At 32.8% G+C, this 19,344-nt stretch overlaps 1 protein-coding gene across 4 annotated transcripts; it reads left to right on the top strand.

Annotated features, from left to right (window-relative positions):
• The first annotated feature begins 1,419 nt into the window (after nt 1–1,419).
• Jafrac1 (thiol peroxiredoxin) lies at nt 1,420–18,344 on the top strand. Of its 4 annotated transcripts, XM_073079413.1 has the most exons (7): nt 1,447–1,578; nt 4,350–4,476; nt 9,498–9,668; nt 11,075–11,215; nt 14,090–14,229; nt 15,276–15,444; nt 17,430–18,344. In XM_073079413.1, the coding sequence occupies exons 2-7, from the start codon at nt 4,373–4,375 to the stop codon at nt 17,575–17,577; spliced, it is 873 nt and encodes a 290-aa protein (XP_072935514.1). In that variant the 5' UTR covers nt 1,447–1,578; nt 4,350–4,372; the 3' UTR covers nt 17,578–18,344. The 4 variants fall into 4 exon arrangements, with proteins under 4 accessions (XP_072935515.1, XP_072935514.1, XP_072935516.1 ...); XM_073079415.1 differs by lacking the exon at nt 9,498–9,668; XM_073079416.1 differs by lacking the exons at nt 4,350–4,476; nt 9,498–9,668 and adding an exon at nt 2,046–2,134 and having other exon boundaries at nt 1,533–1,578.
• The last annotated feature ends 1,000 nt before the right edge of the window (nt 18,345–19,344 follow it).

Below are 19,344 nucleotides of genomic sequence, written 5' to 3'. Positions count from 1 at the left end.
ATACAGATTACAGAACTCTGCAATAGTCTTTGTCTATACTCATAGAAAGTAATGCGGCACTTCTGTAACCTGTCATAGGAAGATCAATAATTGTATTCCAAGATTCAATTTTATCTATCGGACTCTCATAAATATCCTTATCCCTAAAAAGTACGAATTCTACGTAGAAAGTTAAAATCGTAAAGGTAAGTAGGTATAATGTCGGATATCCCCAAATCAGATAAAAGCCAAGCGGTCAAAAGGAATAGATTTACTGCGTACCGAGGCAAACTATTCGAGGATAAATAATATCTATTTATTTTATTGAAACCAATCAGTGGAAAAAGCTCAGTCCTTACTCCCAGATACGTAAGCTTTTATCCAGTGTAATTTAATAGCTTTACCAATTTATATTATTCCTATAAGAAAGAGCAATCTTTCTACTATGCTGTCACACTTCCCAGTGATGGAAAAATACCCGTGGCCAACAAGGAAACATAAAAAGCGTCACAGTCAAATAAATATGATACCTACGAGTTTTTATAGTAGCAACTACACTAACTATAAAAGAGAAAAATATTGAGCACGTTATTACAGCAAGCTCGTGGAATTAACGCGGTCATTAAACGATGGACAAAATTACGAGAGGGTAATGCGGGCTAAGACGGATTTACCGGTTAACGTATCCGGAATTACCGGAAGACAAAAGATTTCCGCATCCTTTATTTTTTAACTATGATATTCATATTATTAGCTAATTAAATTAAAATGTTTTAACTTACTTCATAAAAGGAGAAGGGTAGGACTGGTAAAGGCAGTGAGATGTGTTTGTTTAATGTTTTTTAATATAATTTTTAAGAGTTTACATAAACTTATGAATACTTGAAGCCTCTAATTTTATAATTATATTTAATGATATTACATTTACCTACATTATAACTTAACTTGTTGTATATGCCAATTTATCTATAGGATCAATAAAATACTACTTCAAGGCCAAAAATATTGTATTTTGTAATATGACTGTATTATAGAAAATAGTAGAAATTGCGATTGAAAAAAAAATATGTCAGAATTTTTATCTTAGGATGTGTTTGGATAAAAAATGTGGCCTTAACATACGTAAATACTATAATTTATGAATAAGAAAGTTCTCTGCTCAACGGCACTGTGACACGGCCTGCTCGTGAGTCGTGACGTAGGTACCTATTATCTTTAAAATTATTGAAGTAAGCGCCATCTATTTAAGCGTTATTTAACTATCTCATAGAAAGTATCTAAAGAACAAGGTGGAAATGAGTAAGCAATTTAATAAAATTTACACACTCTGCTGTTTCATTACTTCAACATAGATTACGTGTTATATTTTAGAATAATTTGTTTATACCAGAGTTGCATCACTGGCTGAATACGTATTCATAGTTTTTATCTGTGACAACTTGCGGCTAATGGCACCGGTATGCCAAACAAATGTCAGCTCGGTTGTCAAGTAAATCTATTAACATCTGACAGTTTCTTTGCGAATAAGAATAAATTGTCATTTCCACGCCAACGTTTATTGAGTGCGTTTGTTTTTTTGAGCACCAAACTTCATTTCCTGTAAGTACCAATTATTTTCTTTCTTAAACATTTTTTTTACTTGTGACCAATATTTTTTATCATTTAATTTTGTGTCAAGTTGAATTATATGAAGCGCATATTCATAAGAACTACGTATTACTAATTTACGTCGCTTACCGGTAATGCGAAGATTCATCTAGAATCCCTTTCATAAACCGCAACGCCTCTCTAAGCGTCGTAAGTCGAGTTAAGTTTAACTAGTATTATTTAGGATCTGGAGAAGTCTTTAGACACGTTAAATAAGTAATAACTGTTGTGCAATATGTCTAGCGGCTTATTTTGTAATGGCCGACAGCCCACATTCGTCTGAATTAACGTCTATTTGACTAAAGTACCTTCATTTTTATTTATTTTGTTACTTTATGAGACCTCATGGCTTTAAATGCCTTTGTAGGTTATTACGTCGTTTTATTCTCATTTTGGTAATTTCGCACTTTGTATCAAAGGTTAAGATGCAAGAAGAATTTAATAGGAAAAGAGTTCGCAGTGAGTCTGACTCAATGAACGGAAATATTGCGAAAAAGTTTTTGCCAAGGTCAGTACTGGGTACAGGGTACTGCATGATACGAAAAATTTATTGAACAAGTTGAAATTCATGAAATATTGGCCTAGAAGGTGATGGTATTTTCAAATTAAATGCAATAGGATACCTTTATAGAAGAAACAGATATTTCAGCAATAATTTATATAGCATTAACTTTCTTTATTACCAAGAGCTATTAAACCTCCTATGCAAGTATTATATTAGTGTTGATTTTAGTTTTTTGAAATGACTCCCCAAAGAAAAGATTATTGACAGACAATTTTTGGTTAATGTTACAACAATATTTTCAAACTTAAATCAAGATCAAACAATTTTAATAATAATTAATAGTTACATGGGCAATTTTACAAAATATCAGTAGAATTTATATTTTTTTACTTTTCTTCTGTTTTAAATCTAAATGACTTCAATTTTATTTAAAAAATAATGTTAGCAGTAACAATTTACCATCGGAAGGCATGCTTGGCTGTTTTTTCATATGTTTCAAACCATTGAAATAATTACACTGCATTTGCTACTTGCCGATGTCTTATATTTAGATTACACAGACAGATTAGACATTACACAGATGCGGTTTAAGTATTCATATGTGCAAAAATTAAAATAGATATAACAAGGGTATTGACATTACTATTTGATACTTGAAATGCAAATGATATATAAGGAAATATAGGGTTTATAAAAACAACTACATTTACAGTAATGAATTCCAGCTAAAAACTAATTTGCTTTTAAGTAAAAAACTCAATATTTCTTTAAAGAGGTTAAAAAGTCAATGTAAATGTATGTATTACAACGACCTGAATATTTATACAAATGTAATTGACTATTGTTTTCATTCAAATGTTATTTGTTAATGTAAATTGGTATTGCACTATGTCTTACACTGAATTATTTCCCTTTCCATGTAGTAATTTTATACATGCCCTTAAAGATACTATTAAGATATTTACCTGTATATGTACTACCTTTTGCCAGTAACTGCATATGCCTAAATACCATAACATAATATTTAAAAAAAATTAACTTTAAAATTTGGACAAAATTTTACCTTTACTATTTACAATAGTTTAGGCTCCGTGATGAAGAATCAGTCGAACAAGTCTTTTTATAAGTATAGATATGTTTCAGTGAAACAGTATTTGCTGTCAATCTGTTTAAGCTTAAGCTTATAGTTTCAATTATTGCATGTGTTATCATATAATGCTTTGTGTTGTTTCCTGCAAGTTATATTAAACACTATTAAATGAAAAAATAAATGCCGGGACTTAATTCTTCTAAATGTATAATTATAGTTATTATCTTTTGTAATTTCTGATCAGTTATTGACCTCAAATACGATTTTGTTTTATCTGTAGTTCATTGACACAGAAAATATGATTCCAAGTAACTGTAACAAGTATTTGTGATATGATTACAGTCATTTTACAGGCTAAAATGGTAGTGGAAATAAGTTATACTGAAGTCTATTTGTAAATCTCCATACAGATATTTCTCGTTAGTTCTATATTTGTGATAATTGATTTTATATTGAAATATTGCATGCAACTGTAACATTATACAGTTATTCTAGCTTTGATTGACATTAATTGCATGGACTGCAAATAAAATATGCAAATTAAGTTAAGTAATTTAATAAAATGGTGAATACAGTTATCCGGTATTTTGTTTCTATGCTTTCAATTTTATTAATATTCAAGTACTTATTGTTTCAATGATATTTAATTATATTTACCTAAATTGTGGGGGGTAATATGCATAATATTAAAATTTAACATTTGCATAGATAAATTATATTTTCTAATATTCTAGATTTTAATAAATATTTTCAATTTCTGGATTATTTACTAGTTTGATATTTATTTTTATTATTTACGAAAAACCCAGAAGAATTTACTATTAAGTTGTGTAAGTAATATTCAAATACATATATTGATGAGCCATTGTACTGAGCGGAATGAATCAATTAATGGGTTAATTTATTTGTGGAACATGAGTATTTAATTAGAGCATTGGTGCAGTTACTCACTTCAATTATTATTGATTTTTTTTTTTGAAATCCATAGAATGTTAATTTGCAATTATGGTTATAAGCTGACTTTCTTGAAAAATTTTCCCTACTAAACTATATCCTATCCTGACATAACCTAACCTATTCTATTAATCCACATCACATCCTATATAACCTTAATCCCTTTTTATCCAGCCATATAAATTACCAAGTGGAAGATGTCGATGGAACACAAGTGTTACTGCCGCGGTGACGAGGTCACAAGCTTGGACCTCAATAAGCCTGAACACCTGATGCCCATGATGAGGCCTTTCTCTATGAGGTTCTTTATTATTTATAGTATTTAGTATGTGTCCTAGAATGTAGAATTGAAGTAAAAATGGTAGTAGGTTAGTATGGTACTGTATATGCCAATATCAAGAACACACTGTTGTAATGTAAATTTCAGTTACATTTATATTTCAGTAGTAGGTAATGTAGAGAACGTGGGGAGGACATGTGTGATCCATGACTTATTGCCAATTGGTAACAGGTCTATTTTATATGTCGACCATCGTCAACTGCGTCGTTCGGGTTTTTGCATGTAAATGTTAAAGTGTAAAATATTTAGTAAATTCTTTATTTCTTTCTAAATCTCTTTGCATTTATACATACGTAAAAACATACATTTCATTCTATTTGTTGCTTATAGGCACTTCAGGATACGAATGCAAGAGCACTTAGTAAGGGTAAATAAAATTTGTAGATACTCAACCCAACATAATTTAATAAATTGTTCCTTCCTCAAGGAAAAACTAGACTCAGTCGTAACATCGTAATTGACGTATGTATTAAGTATTAATGAGAATCAATAACGTGTAAATAAATAATGAATACGTCGTACGTATTGCCGCCTACTATTACAGTAACACGCAGGCTATTTTACGGCACATTCTATGTTTTTTTAACTTTACTTACGTAAACCAATAAATAACAATATTGATAAAATAAAGTATGTAGCGATTTAGAATTGTTAATGTGATTTATCATTATTTTATTCCTTGTTACAACATCTTTATTTTGTCAATCGGTTTGTTTGTCGCGTACAAGATTTCTGAAGGAATTTCTTTCTGTGTAGAAATATTTTTGTTGTTAATTATTTAAAACGTGTCTAGTGTTGAACCAGTCCAATCCCTTTATATAAATTTTCTGAACCTAATGTGTTCTATATCCATCTCGAGGTCTACTTGTGTACGGAATCTGTAATTTCGGTTATGGTCTCTTTTAGATCGAATTCATCAAGAATAAACTACTTATCTGCTGGCTAATTCCACACTGTATTGCTCTGTAAGGATGTCGATGTACTTTGAGATATACCTTATAAGTTAAGTCAATCCTAAACGTGAACTGCATACCAGTTTAGTACGTATGTACACCGAGTCATAGTTCATGGGAACTTTGTACCTACTATAAAGATTAAGTACGGTGTACGACTGACTACATCATACAAATTGTTGCACAATATATTGTAAGGTGTACTTCCGTAACGCAACAAGTTTTTTTTTTATAATACTGATGTAGCAAACTATAGTCGATAGGACGGTGAGTGGCTTCCGCCGCTCATGTACAACGGTAATCAATCTCTGATTGGAACCTATCTTAGGTTGGCCATAAATGCATTCCTGCCCCCCTAAGGAGGCAGGAGGTCGCTATTACCACCCATCAAAGCTGATTAAAGCAGCTCTGAATACTGCTGTTATTAGACAGAAATAGGTGTGGCGATAGTGCCGCCGGAGTCGAAACCCAAAGATTCTGCCATCTTAAAAATATCTCACGGTTATGTTATATTGAAGTACATGTACATAATAAAGTTGCTACAATGTACTTAAAATTGAATATATTAAGCGAGTTTTTAATTAATGCAGGTACGCGTGCAAACGATAGTGCAAACAATAAATAATCAATTTACGACCCTTGTGTAGGTTCAACAATATGTGGCTGGAATAAAATTAATTAAGCAATTTATTTAAACTAACAATAGTTATAGTAGATGAAACAATAAAAGCGAATAGTTTTTTATATTATAAGAAGGCGGAAGTGTAGGAAGATGTGCTGGAAAACAACTTGTTCTTGCAAATTTATTAACGCATTAAGTAATAATTGCTATTCCAGTGATCATTAATATCGGAAGATTTCGAACCATAAATAGTGAATACTTATCTTTTAAACGACTTTTTATAGCAGTTTATAATTATCTCGAGATGACTTGCAGGTTTCCTTTATATCTGAATATAGCTCATTATTTGATCAATATGCATATCTCCATGACATGCGCGTTGCACTGATTAGATCAGAGATGGGATAAATTAATTAGCTGATTGCATACAATGCAGTTGATAACGATACGATTGTTCTACACAGACACCAAGATATTATCCGATTGTTTGAATGCAATGCGATTATCCAGTAATCAAGCAACAGCAACCTACTTAATGTTACATTAGGTATTATGGGAAATCATTAAATAATTATCCAAAATATGGACCGATTTTGAGGAGGAGAACTTCGCTAACAGTTAGATAATAAGGAATAACCTAATATGAGTCCGTTTCCGAAAACAACAATGAAGGATTTTCTAACGGAACCAGAAAAAACTACGTCGTCCTCAATTTTACACGGTTGAAACCGCCAGTCACAGCTACTGATAGACCATAACTAGGTACTCCAAGCAAGCGGAACCAAGGCCACAGTCTGTGACAGTAAAAGTAATTACTTAAAATAAATACTATAATATCATTTAATAAAGCTATTTATGTAAACGTTTTTAAATGAATATCAACAAAGAAACACGCACATACCGTAATCAGTACCTAATCGTGCAGTCAATCAAATTACAAATTACTATACTAAACGTAATTCCTTTGATTGCCTTGATAAAGTTTTTACAAACAAGCACGTGTTGGAATTAAGGACAGAATGTGTTTTTATCAAATTTACTGATTACTTTTGTATGATTTATCAACTCGATAAAGTAAATAAATCATCATTTAGGTACATATTTTTCAAAATGTCTATCGAATTATTTCTAATTTAGACAACATATAAATCACGTCGTGACTTTTACGATAAACATAATTAATAATTATTTTGGAATGGCATATTCTTAAGACCTGCTAAAAAATTTTATGAAAAAAAATTGATTGCTTGAACGTCAGTGGTTTAACATAGTAGTTTAGTTACATAGTAATGAATAATACTAATTAGAAAATCTCAATGCCAGTAGAATATAAATTTGCACTTATGTAGCACTATTAGTACAGGATCCCTAGTATAGTTTTCATCATTTATTAATAACAAGCTGATTTTTCGTGAGTAGCTTCGTTTCGACAAGACGCCCAACATTTTTCCTTACAGCAATGTTGGTAAATGGTAGCTTGATGGGGCAGCAAGGATAAAATATGTTGACCGGACGAATTCTAAAAATTTATTACTAACCAAATTTTTCTTTGTTAATTATCAAGATAATTATTTAAATAACGTGAAAAAATATTTGTCCTACAAAATATAAGGTTTTTATTAAGGCGTCCCCCCTCTCCAACATGTATCATAAACAAGGTCATGAAAAATAATTACTAACCAGCTGATTTTTTTTTTATTGGCTGTCTACCATTTACATAGTCTACCATGCACATTGTCCTACAAATTACATGGTATGTCATCTCGGACCTACACTTAAAAGTTGTAGTACTAATACTTAATGTAAAAATAATTAGTATCAAGCTGAGTGTTCCAGAATAGCTTCGTTTCAATGAGACGCCCAACAAATTCTCGTACGAAAGTTCTCGATTGTGGTTTATAACTAAAATAATAGGGATGAAATATGTTGATTTGACGAATCAAAAAAAAATATTACTAACCGATTATTTTTTTATTAATTATCGAGACAATTATCTAAATAACGTGAAAAAATATTTGTCGTACAAAATATAAGGTTTTTTTTAAGGCGTCCCCCGTCTCCAACATGTATCATAAACAAGGTCATGAAAAATAATTACTAACCAGCTGATTTTTTTTTTTATTAGCTGTCTAACATTTACACAGCTTACTACCCACATTGTCCTACAAATTGCGAAGTACGTTATTCCAGTCCGCCAGTTTTATAGTTTATTTATATTATATTATAGTTAAATTACAAATCTTGTAGGATTAATAAAAGTTACCCTTTTTTTTGTAGGACATTGTTTTATTTAGATAAAAATTATATTATCCTATCACGTGATACCTTTGTCCTACAGTTACTAATAAAAAAAATAATCCTGCGGAATTAACATCTTTTCAGCGTAGGTCCGAGATGACATACCATGCAATTTGTAGGACAATGTGCATGGTAGACTATGTAAATGGTAGACAGCCAATAAAAAAAAAATCAGCTGGTTAGTAATTATTTTTCATGACCTTGTTTATGATACATGTTGGAGAGGGGGGACGCCTTAATAAAAACCTTATATTTTGTAGGACAAATATTTTTTCACGTTATTTAAATAATTATCTTGATAATTAACAAAGAAAAATTTGGTTAGTAATAAATTTTTAGAATTCGTCCGGTCAACATATTTTATCCTTGCTGCCCCATCAAGCTACCATTTACCAACATTGCTGTAAGGAAAAATGTTGGGCGTCTTGTCGAAACGAAGCTACTCACGAAAAATCAGCTTGTTATTAATAAATGATGAAAACTATACTAGGGATCCTGTACCATATGGAATACGATCATTACGATTTTTATTTCCATAAATTAAGGTATATCTGCTACAGATATATATTCAGAGAATTTTCTTTCTTAGTGATACTTTTACATCTCTATGAATGAATATGTATCTCATATGAATGAATACATGAATATCTGAGAACTGACGCCGTAGCTTGACCCAGTGCGGTCTATCGTATTACACGTGCATGTTACATTTCGCCTTTCACTTATTGATTCTACGAATAGTACATTGTTGTACAGCTGGCATCATGATCACATGACACTATACGCGAACAAGTTAGTTTACCCTAAGTGAAATTGAAATTTACTTCATAATTGTCTTCTAAAAATTTACTATGTCAGCCGTTTCAGATGTTGATACCTAATTGGTATGAATTATCTATCATTGCTTATTATTGTTATTATATCTGCCACTAGGTATTGATGGTGTAAAGACAATTTGTTACACGCTGTATATTAGGGTTTTGGGCTCTTTATACGGGGGTACATTTTTTCTAGTAGGGCTCTCGCGCTACCTATAACCAGCAGGCATTTTACCAAGCGGCTTAAATAAAAGTAGTTCAAATCTAAACCGTGAGTCCCATTGTCCCCAGGGTCAGTAACCTCACAGCGGTTCTCACGAACATGCTGACATGCGGTCTCCTAACCGACTATATGTACAACGGCGATGGGAACTGTCTAGTGCGGGTGTGGCGAACCGTGCCCTTAGATCAACCAGTGTATGTCTTGAGATATGGGGTTGAATGCGAGAACTCTTCCGACCGGTTCGTCCAATTATGATTGTAGCTGTCGTGGGTAGTTACATCTTGTAGGTTCATCATGATATGCGGAACTAGCATAGTAACATGAATATCGATGCGTATTGAAGGAAAGTCATCTTGTTATTTGGCGGAAAAAAAATACTGCAGAATGGGGAAGTTTTTCCTAATTGTTAGGCGTGGCAGCTTTGCATCTCGCGAATAATATTTTGAATTAAGTCGTATGTTCGCTTTGTTAAGTAGTTTGAATAAAGTGGTCACCACGAGAATATTATAATTGACTTCATATCAATTTGCATTGTATCAGTAGTAAAAGACTTCATAAAATATCAATTAACAAATTTATCTGTTCAATCTTTTTGCCGGAATAATAACTTAGCGATTTGTTTTTATTCTAAGCTGTATAGAATACAACTGTCGATAGTAATATCAGTAGTAAGTAACATGTAGATATCGGTTAACCTTCGATAGTGAAGTTTATGTAATTGACGAACATTCTAGCGCAATAACAGTGGTTATTAATAATATTAGATATCACGACTTTAAACATAATAATATTCAAGTAAATCGTTTTCTGTTTGTAAAAACAGTGAGAAACACTTTAGGAAGTCCAAGTTCAGAGGAAGTTATGATAACTAAAAGTAGTGATTGAAACTAAGCAATATAAATTTGATTATGACTTTCAGATGATAGCTGATGATAGATAAATCTTACCTGTGTGTCATATTCAAACATAACGCGAGCCATAGACTTGATCTGTTATCATTTCCCCGATAACACTAAACTTCTCTAAAGTGACTTAAATCCTAACTTTCGAGAATTCATGAACACTTGCAATAATATTCGTTATCTCTAAGATAAATTGTCGAAATACTCCTAAGCATGCATAAACATGCATAGTATTTCGCAAACATCACGTGAGACATAATCTTGTCAATAAAAGACATTCATTATATTTTATACTCATTCCCAAAATATTATTTTTAAGATGGTATACCGGGTATTGAATTGGTGTACATTGTAACCAAAGGCACGAAACTCTGCAATGAACAATCCAAAAAGATCACTATCCAATCCACGAGTCGTGAACGTTACTTCATATTTACACGTTGGACACTGTAGTTCAATAGTACACTTCGTCTCCTTGCTTGTCACAGGCACAAGCACAGGCCACAGGACATGTCACGTAGGACGGCATGTACCTGTAAGCCATCAGTTCTGACTTATGATGGGATAACAATCATAAATCTAACCTAAACCTAAAGGACATTAGAGAAGCGTGGAATACGCACCTCATAGCCCCCAGTTTTGGGAGAAACGTGTCCGACAAAAAGACAAACCTACTCGAAATAAACACAAAATCTTCTAACACCCCGTTGCTATGCATTAACAGCAAACCTTACCGTTTCCAGTTTCAACAAGATGCCTCTGCAGCTGACGAAGCCCGCGCCCCAGTTCAAGACCACCGCGGTGGTGAACGGCGAGTTCAAGGATGTCTCCCTCTCCGACTACAAGGGGAAGTACGTCGTGCTGTTCTTCTACCCGCTCGACTTGTGAGTATTACAGTTTTGATTATCTTACCTGATAATTGTTGCCGTGATAGACATAGTACTAATATAAATGTAGCGCAGTGCGAAGCGTAATTGGCTTATCTATTTTTTATCGTCTGCAGCTATTATTAAATGGTTACTTTGCTGCCACTTTTCGGCTATTTCTATACTATAATATTATAAAGAGGAAAACTTTGTTTGTTTGATTGTAATGAATAGGCTAAAAAACTACTGGACCTATTTTAAAAATTCTTTCACCATTCAAAAGCTACATTATCTACGAGTAACATAGGCTATATTTTATATTAATATATTTGATAAATAGATTTTGAGGCGGTACAAAGTTTGCCGGGTCAGCTAGTCTAACACAACATTGCTTTTATGAAGTAAAAACATTTTACACACATTTAAACGTGCCAAGTAATCTTTACATGTTTTTTTTTTAAATTTACATTCGAATTAATTATATACTTTTAATAATATGCAAGACCCAAGCAATTATATGTATTTGTAACAATTGAGCGACCCAAATGAAACTGTAACTGCCGAAAACCCGTTCTAACGGACTTGAACCGGTTAAGCGTTTTTCTTACACCTCGTTCGGTTGTTAGGTGGCATTTATTTGTATTATTTTATATTTATCTCGTCTCGTATAAAATGTCTTCAATTGTGACTGTGGTATATAAATTTTAGGCTCCGTATTAATGATTCGCAGTGTTGAAGACTGAAAAAAATGTTGAAAAGAAAGGAAGACCCCATAATCTCTTTGAAAATCTCAAATAATTACTTTAGAATATTTCCAAGATTAATATGACCACAAAAAAACATATTTTTTGTTTCGGTGTCACACCAGAGCTGTGAGCTTAGAAATCCCTAGTCATTCTTAAATCATGTAAGCACTTTAATTTTATTACCATATAAAATATTTGATATAATACTAAGATATTACTCATACATAGATAAGAAGTAATAAGTACCTAACTTAAATATGACTGATATGTCGCCACTAAAACCTCAATATCACTTCACACAAAAATTATATCGTATTTTTATGTTTACCACTGCAATTCATTACAATTTAAACAATATATTTTTATAACGGCATTTCTAATCTACTAAATTATATCCTAAAAAATCTAATCTAACATTTTATCGCCGGAACGTTACAGCTTAGTGATTCAGCCATGAAATGAATTAGGAATATTATAAAACGCCATTGAAGAAAATATACCTCTAGAGGTTATTGTAGTAACGATCTATGGTTAAACTATCAATTGTCGATTTGCCCATAAAATATTTTGTATTATTTTCTATTAAAGATAGCTACAAAATATAGTAGGTAGGTATATTTAATGAAATATGTAAAAAGGCATATTATAATGTAAATCGCTATTTAAATAATAAATGAGCATGTTATGACACACCTACCTCCAATTTCACCATAAATAAATTCTTTTATTACCACTTGTGTAATTGTTACTTTTCAAAAGATGCAAATATGTACACGTTTGGAGTTTCTTGCGCCGCTTCTCCATAGCGAAATACTGTCCGAATCGGTAGTAGATATTTGAATCAATTTTGAATAAATGCTTTTTAAATTTGAACATGATCTATGTTATTCTAGTGAGATCTTATCGAACATATCAGAATTGATTTACATGTTTGAATATCGATGCTAATAAATGCGTTGCTAAGAAACTTTATACATATATTGCATCAGTTTTCTTTGGATATATTTTTTGTGAATTTGGTAATAATCCCGAAGTTTTCTGGTTACTATGTGGAAGAAATAACATATACTTGAGCATAAATAAACAAGGTATTAAGATAAAGTATGAATCGATGAAGAAATGTCATAACACTCGAAAATGATAAGCTACATTGCGACTGAAGCCGTTTTAATCTAGAGTAGGTACTATTGGAACAGATGTTTTCGATACGGTTCTATAAATATCATAAGTTAAGGATTAATTATTATCGTTTGCTATAACAGTGGTGAAAAACATCGTAAGGAAACCTACTTATCTGTATGTATATATATAGTGGTGTCAAAGGTATAAAGACTACTTAATCAGGCAGAACCGTTATAATGGAATATCATTAGCGTACATTATTTTTTCCATCTGAAGTTTTCCCGAAACAATAGGTCGGTAAATATAACGATTTAAAATAATATTTTGAGGGTGTTAAAACTCTTCGTGGTTAGACTGCTGCTGGGGTTTTCATATGCCTTATGCCATATACCTAACATATTGCTCGACGTTCCATTTCACTCCTTAGGGGTAATAACTGTTCAACTTCAGGTAGTACTCCTGATCTACGTGGAGTTGATCCTCGATGTGACATGTGATAACGAGATGCCTGCAAGCTCGTTTACTTTTACTATTAAAATATGTCGGAAATCATATTTTGTTTTTAAAACTTAATTGATAAGGATGTAGGGTCGTGTAATATCTGTGTTTTACACGTGTTATATACTGATAAAAGTGTATTTTACATGTTGACACTATAAAGTTTCTTGACCTAAAGATAATTATTGGCCAACTCGCAAACGGAGGATTCCGTACTATAATTTCTTAAAGTTTATTATTTTTTGTCACATTAACTATGAAAATTTAAGATGTCTACCTTTTACGGTTCAGTAGAAAAAACAAAGAACGCCGAAAACACCAGCCTTTTTAGAATTTGTTGTTATAACATCCATAGTTAACATAGACTGTAAAACATTAAAATATTTAGAGGATACGGAACCCTAAAAAAGTAACGCTTTATCAATCTGCCAAAAGAAGGAGGATATTACATAATATTCTATTCGACTTGTATATTTATTTGATGGTTTCAAGTAAATAATAATAAAACGTATCTTAATTTCCACAGTACGTTCGTGTGCCCCACCGAGATCATCGCATTTTCCGAACGCGCCGATGACTTCCGCAAGATCGGCTGCGAAGTAATCGCCGCCTCCACCGACTCGCACTTCACCCATCTGGCCTGGATCAACACCCCGCGTAAACAGGGTGAGTTTTATAACTTATGGAACCATAACTTTAGCACTATAGACTCTAACGTAATGTCTTGGTCTAAAAGGCTTTTTGTCTTCATTGTCTTGATACCCCTAACATGAAGCATAATAGAACCATATTTTGGAATTGTATTCCAAAGTAAACCGATTTATATGTATTTCGAAAAAACAAACAGAACTCTCTGGAGAGAAGTCGGTCTCGGACATAATATTATTCTGTTTCTATGAACGAAAATGCTAAATTATTTTCACTTTTGATTTAGTGCAAACAAAAATAATTGGCATATTTTATTTACATAGCGACTAGAAAATCTTGGCTTGAAATGCAACTCAGGATCCCGCTCGGTAAATTGGCATGGTGCCACTCTGCTACATAGTACATGTAGTCAAAATATTTAATAATCACTAACGATTGCTTCAATAGTATTAACATGTAGGCATAAGTATGATTTAAAGTGTACATTCAACATTTATTATAATTATTTGTAACAATATACAAGAAGCAAACAATGAAACTGTCCATCTGGTGGCTAAAGTGGCTACTGCCGCCGATGGACATCTTTAATCACCTGAGTTCGGCTAAAGAAGCGTTGCTCCTTCTGGGGATTAAGTTAGAACATCTATTATAAGTAATCAAATCAAATCATTTTTTTTTATTCAAAATAGGTTCTTTACAGAGCACTTTCTGAATGTTAATACAACTACCACCAAGTTGTTTCGTTATGGAGAAGAAGCGGCGAAAGAAACTCTATAACACACATCTTTAAAAAAAATATGTCTCCCTTCCCACACCTATCAAAGCAGAACACAGCAGCACTTAACACTTCTGTTATAATGCAGTGTGGTGTCCTTCATTGACCGCTACACTTGATGATGAAAACACATAGATATGTTGAAAGATTTATTGTCCTTGATGATACTAATCCTACATTGATTTATGTGTAATAAGTGTGACGATGGTACCGGGAGTGGTAGATAGAGTGTGGTGTGAGAGTGTGCGAGAGAGAGAGAGAGCTAAATTTATTTTATTTTATTTTCCAGGTGGTCTCGGGCCAATGAACATCCCGATCATATCGGACAAGTCTCACCGCATCGCGCGCGACTACGGCGTGCTGGACGACGAGACCGGCATCCCCTTCCGCGGCCTCTTCATCATCGACGACAAACAGAACCTGCGACAGATCACCGTCAACGACCTGCCCGTTGGACGGTGAGACCATTCAGCTGTTACCAGTAACTAACTGACAAAATACCTTCCTGGAACATAGGCTGTCAGAATATAGATGCTTGTAGATGCTAGCTAGCTTTTCCTATCAAGTAGAAGTGGCAAACGAGCAGTTCTGGCAAGTAAATGCCGCTTACGGACATCAGTTGTCAACCCCAAATAAGAGTCATCACTGAGGTTGACCACAGTTTCTTTGCTATCCTAGGGACATACTAAACTAAACGAGAACGCAGCAGCACTCAACTTTGCTGTAATTAAGAAGAAAAAGTGTAGCATTTGTACCTCACGGAGTCTAACTACATCAGAGAGAGTCCTACAACTTTACTTACTAACTTTACTCCTACTACTTGTATTTAATAAAACAAGCTTACAACCCGACTCCAATTAGCTACTTACAGACATTAAATTTGTTGACGTAAATGGTGAAATTAAAATTTTATTTACTCATGATTAAGCAAAATGATAGTGATCGATAATGGAATGCTAATTTAATAGATAAAAGGATTTTTCAATTAGATAAAGAAGCAAATATAATTATGGATTTCGATAATTTTTATTTTCGTAATATTTGACAAATCTGTGTAACTTACTATGATTGATCACGAGGCGGATTTTCTTGGGAATTTAATAAATTGTTATCTTTGTCTGGCACTGTTATAATAAAATGGTTAATGCCCACGGAACTTTTAGAAGTAAAACAAGAATCTGGTGGATATTTTTCTGTATCGCCTCTTGCATTTGACCAAAATGTTTATCTTTGAGTTCGTAAAATAATTATTACATCAGACAAGTATGTTTCTTTTTATATTGGGCTGTGAGAAGTGTGGCGGCACCACTGCTAATCCTATTTTTGTAATTTATACCAACAATGTCAAACGCTGTTGTGTTCTGGTTTTGAGGGTATGGCAAGTTACACTTGTATAAGGTTCCAACTCATTCTTCAGACGTAACAATATACATTTTTTATTTTTCCAAGTAATACTGTAATAACTGTCAGATGCCCTTCATTCTCGTTTCGTATTTTATAAAAAGAAATCTAAATTGGGTCAATTATCGTATCATTAGCAGACACGTGATAATCAATATTTTATCACAGTCATGCAGCCATCACGCCTATTACAGTTACTACATCGTCATACCTTTATCAGCTTTGTCATGTATTGAGGCGACCCGATAATTGATTTAGCACTGTGTCATTGTGACTTGCCCTTACTACAATTTGCACCTCTTAGAACTTTTTTTTACATATGTACATAGTTATGTGCTAGTTCTAATTTCTTTGCATAACAATGTGGTAATGTAATGTTTTTATTGCCTAACGTTTTTTGGGTAATTGAACTGTAAACGACCATGCGGCCCACCTGATATTAAATAGTCACTGCTGTGTTGTTATTTTGCTTAAAAAGAACTGAACTCAGGAAAGGGTTAATGAAATCATAACAATATTTCTGCCATCAAACTAAATGTCATACATAAATGGCTGACAACACTATTTCATAAAGCAAAAATTGGTGATACCGTGGTGCCATCCCAGTCAAAGCACAAAAATTCTACTGCCTCATATTTTAGTATTTTAATTAATTACTTATATTTTTGTATAAGGCTGTGATAGCCTATTGGTTAAGAAACTCGGCCTCTCGATCGAGGGGTCCGAGGTTCAAATCCCAGGCACGCACCTCTAATTTTTAAAATTATGTGCGTATTATAAAAAAAAATTATCACTAGCTAAACGGTGAAGGAAAACATCGTAAGGAAACCTGCATACCTGAAAGATTTATAAAAAAAATCTCAAAGGTATGGGAAGTCTACCAATACGCACTTGGCCAGCCCGGTGGACTGTGGCCTAATCCGTCTCATTCTGGGAGGAGACGCGTGCCCAGCAGTGGGTCAGTAACGGGTTGATGATGATGATAATTTTTGTATTTCCTGTTTCCAACTTTACCTGTAATTCCTTTAATTTTTGTCAACAGATCAGTTGAGGAGACTCTTAGGCTGGTGCAAGCATTCCAATACACTGACAAGTATGGAGAAGTGTGCCCTGCCAACTGGCAGCCTGGCTCCAAGACGATCAAGCCTGACACCAAGGCTGCCAAGGAATACTTTGGAGATGCCAACTGAAATGCTGGATGGGCCTTTGAAAAATAATATGTTGAGGCGCTTTTAATAAACTTTTTCCTTATTATTGTATCGTCTGAATATTTTCTATTCAAGTATAAAAAACTAGGTACATTCTTGTTATGTTTAAGTTCATCCCTCCAGTTTTATTTAAATGAACATTAAAGTGAAGGACAATAACATTTTATTGTTACATTTATAAGTATTAACCGCCTTCAACATATTATTTTTAATACCAAGTAGTAATAGTTTGCATTTGTTCCCTTTCACTGGAATTATCAACCGTTGATCGGTTATAAATCGAATGTTAATGCGAGTAAGTTTTATATTCTTGTTTGAATGTTGTCAAGTTTCATATCAATGGATATCGGGTAATCAAGATGTGTGAGAATCTCGTGGCGTTGCATTGTTAGCTTTATCTTAACGCTTGGAGATAGTATGGTGACATTTTGTTGATAAATTGACACTCGAAAAATTAACTATGCCTGAATTACACTGAGTACCTCTTAAAGAATGATGTCAGTCAACATTTTACAAAGAAAAGGAATATTTTTTCAACTTTGTAAGAACTTTAAAAGTTGTTAGATTTTGTGAGTTGATAGAATTGGTATGAGTTACATTTAGCAAGCAAAGTGTTGTCATATTATTGAAGTATTGCAATTAGTGGTTAATCGCTGTAGACATACATCTTGTTGTAAATCAATCAGTATTTGACAGAGATCCTACACGTTGTTGAAACGAGGCTGTAATAAATAATAATATGTGGTAAATTGTTGTTTTATTTCATATCCTTATCCAGGTTATTTTTTTTATATAATCCATTATTTTTCATAACTTGCTTGTTAACACGCTTTTATTAGATTGGGTTGTACGTACGTAACAGTAACGGAATCTTTGAACCCGATTTCTATCCACTTTGAACATTCAGTTTAATTCAAAATTTTGAAAAATTATTAAAAACCGATGACAATACACGATTTTAATAATTTTGTACCATTGTCCTTATGAACATCCTCAGGATTAACGATTTTCGAGGCGAGAGAAAGCGCCTTAGGGAGAGTTCAGGCAAAGTTACTAGATTGATTTTTAGTTTTGAAAAATAATGTTATTTCCCTATAACTCAATTGTACTGAAACATATCTATAATGCCATCTTGTAGAATGATTTTTAGTATTCCGTACTCAAAGGGTAAAACGAAACCTTCCGTGGTCACAGGGCTTTATCTCTAAACCGTAATACATAGACACTTGATTTTTTTACAGACGATGCATAATGATGGTCACAATAACAACAAATACTAAAAATTAAAGCATATAGTAAAGCACCCCACACTTTCCACAATTATACTATTTACTGTTACTTAATTGATTCCTAGATTGAAAATTATTTTTTACTTTTTAGTTGAGTTTATCATAAAAGCGTGTTTTTTAGTTTTTTGAACTATATTTATATTTTAATAACTTGTTCTAAGTTCAAGTTAAAATCCTAGCAACGCCATCTACGTGCTCATGAAAATGTACGTAACACCGAATGTATATGAATGCGAAGTGACGACACACTTTTTAATATTGTACACAGATGGCGCTTTTTCCAAAAAAATTGACGAGTGGAATTTTAATGATGATCCTAACAAAAAAAATGGAATTCTTTATTTCATAGGGAACAGAAATTAACAGAATAAAACATTCGTCGTTCGAGACAATTTCGTGGATATTATACAGGCACAAATAAAAATATAGAAACACTTAGTCAAAACAGAAATTTTAATTC

This window comes from Epargyreus clarus, unplaced genomic scaffold (assembly GCF_041222505.1).
Source record: "Epargyreus clarus isolate Ecla_fem2 unplaced genomic scaffold, WU_Ecla_fem_2.2 ptg000014l, whole genome shotgun sequence".
NCBI lineage: Eukaryota > Metazoa > Arthropoda > Insecta > Lepidoptera > Hesperiidae > Epargyreus > Epargyreus clarus.
This window is presented reverse-complemented; position numbering and strand designations above follow the sequence as displayed.

Bases quoted from the DNA above. Each gene is read 5' to 3' on its own strand.
- Jafrac1 (XM_073079413.1), top strand. From the start codon at position 4,373: ATGTCGATGGAACACAAGTGTTACTGCCGCGGTGACGAGGTCACAAGC. The intron at 11,216-14,089 runs GTGAGTATTACA...TAATTTCCACAG, and splicing joins TTCTTCTACCCGCTCGACTT to TACGTTCGTGTGCCCCACCG. The intron at 15,445-17,429 runs GTGAGACCATTC...TTTTGTCAACAG, and splicing joins AACGACCTGCCCGTTGGACG to ATCAGTTGAGGAGACTCTTA.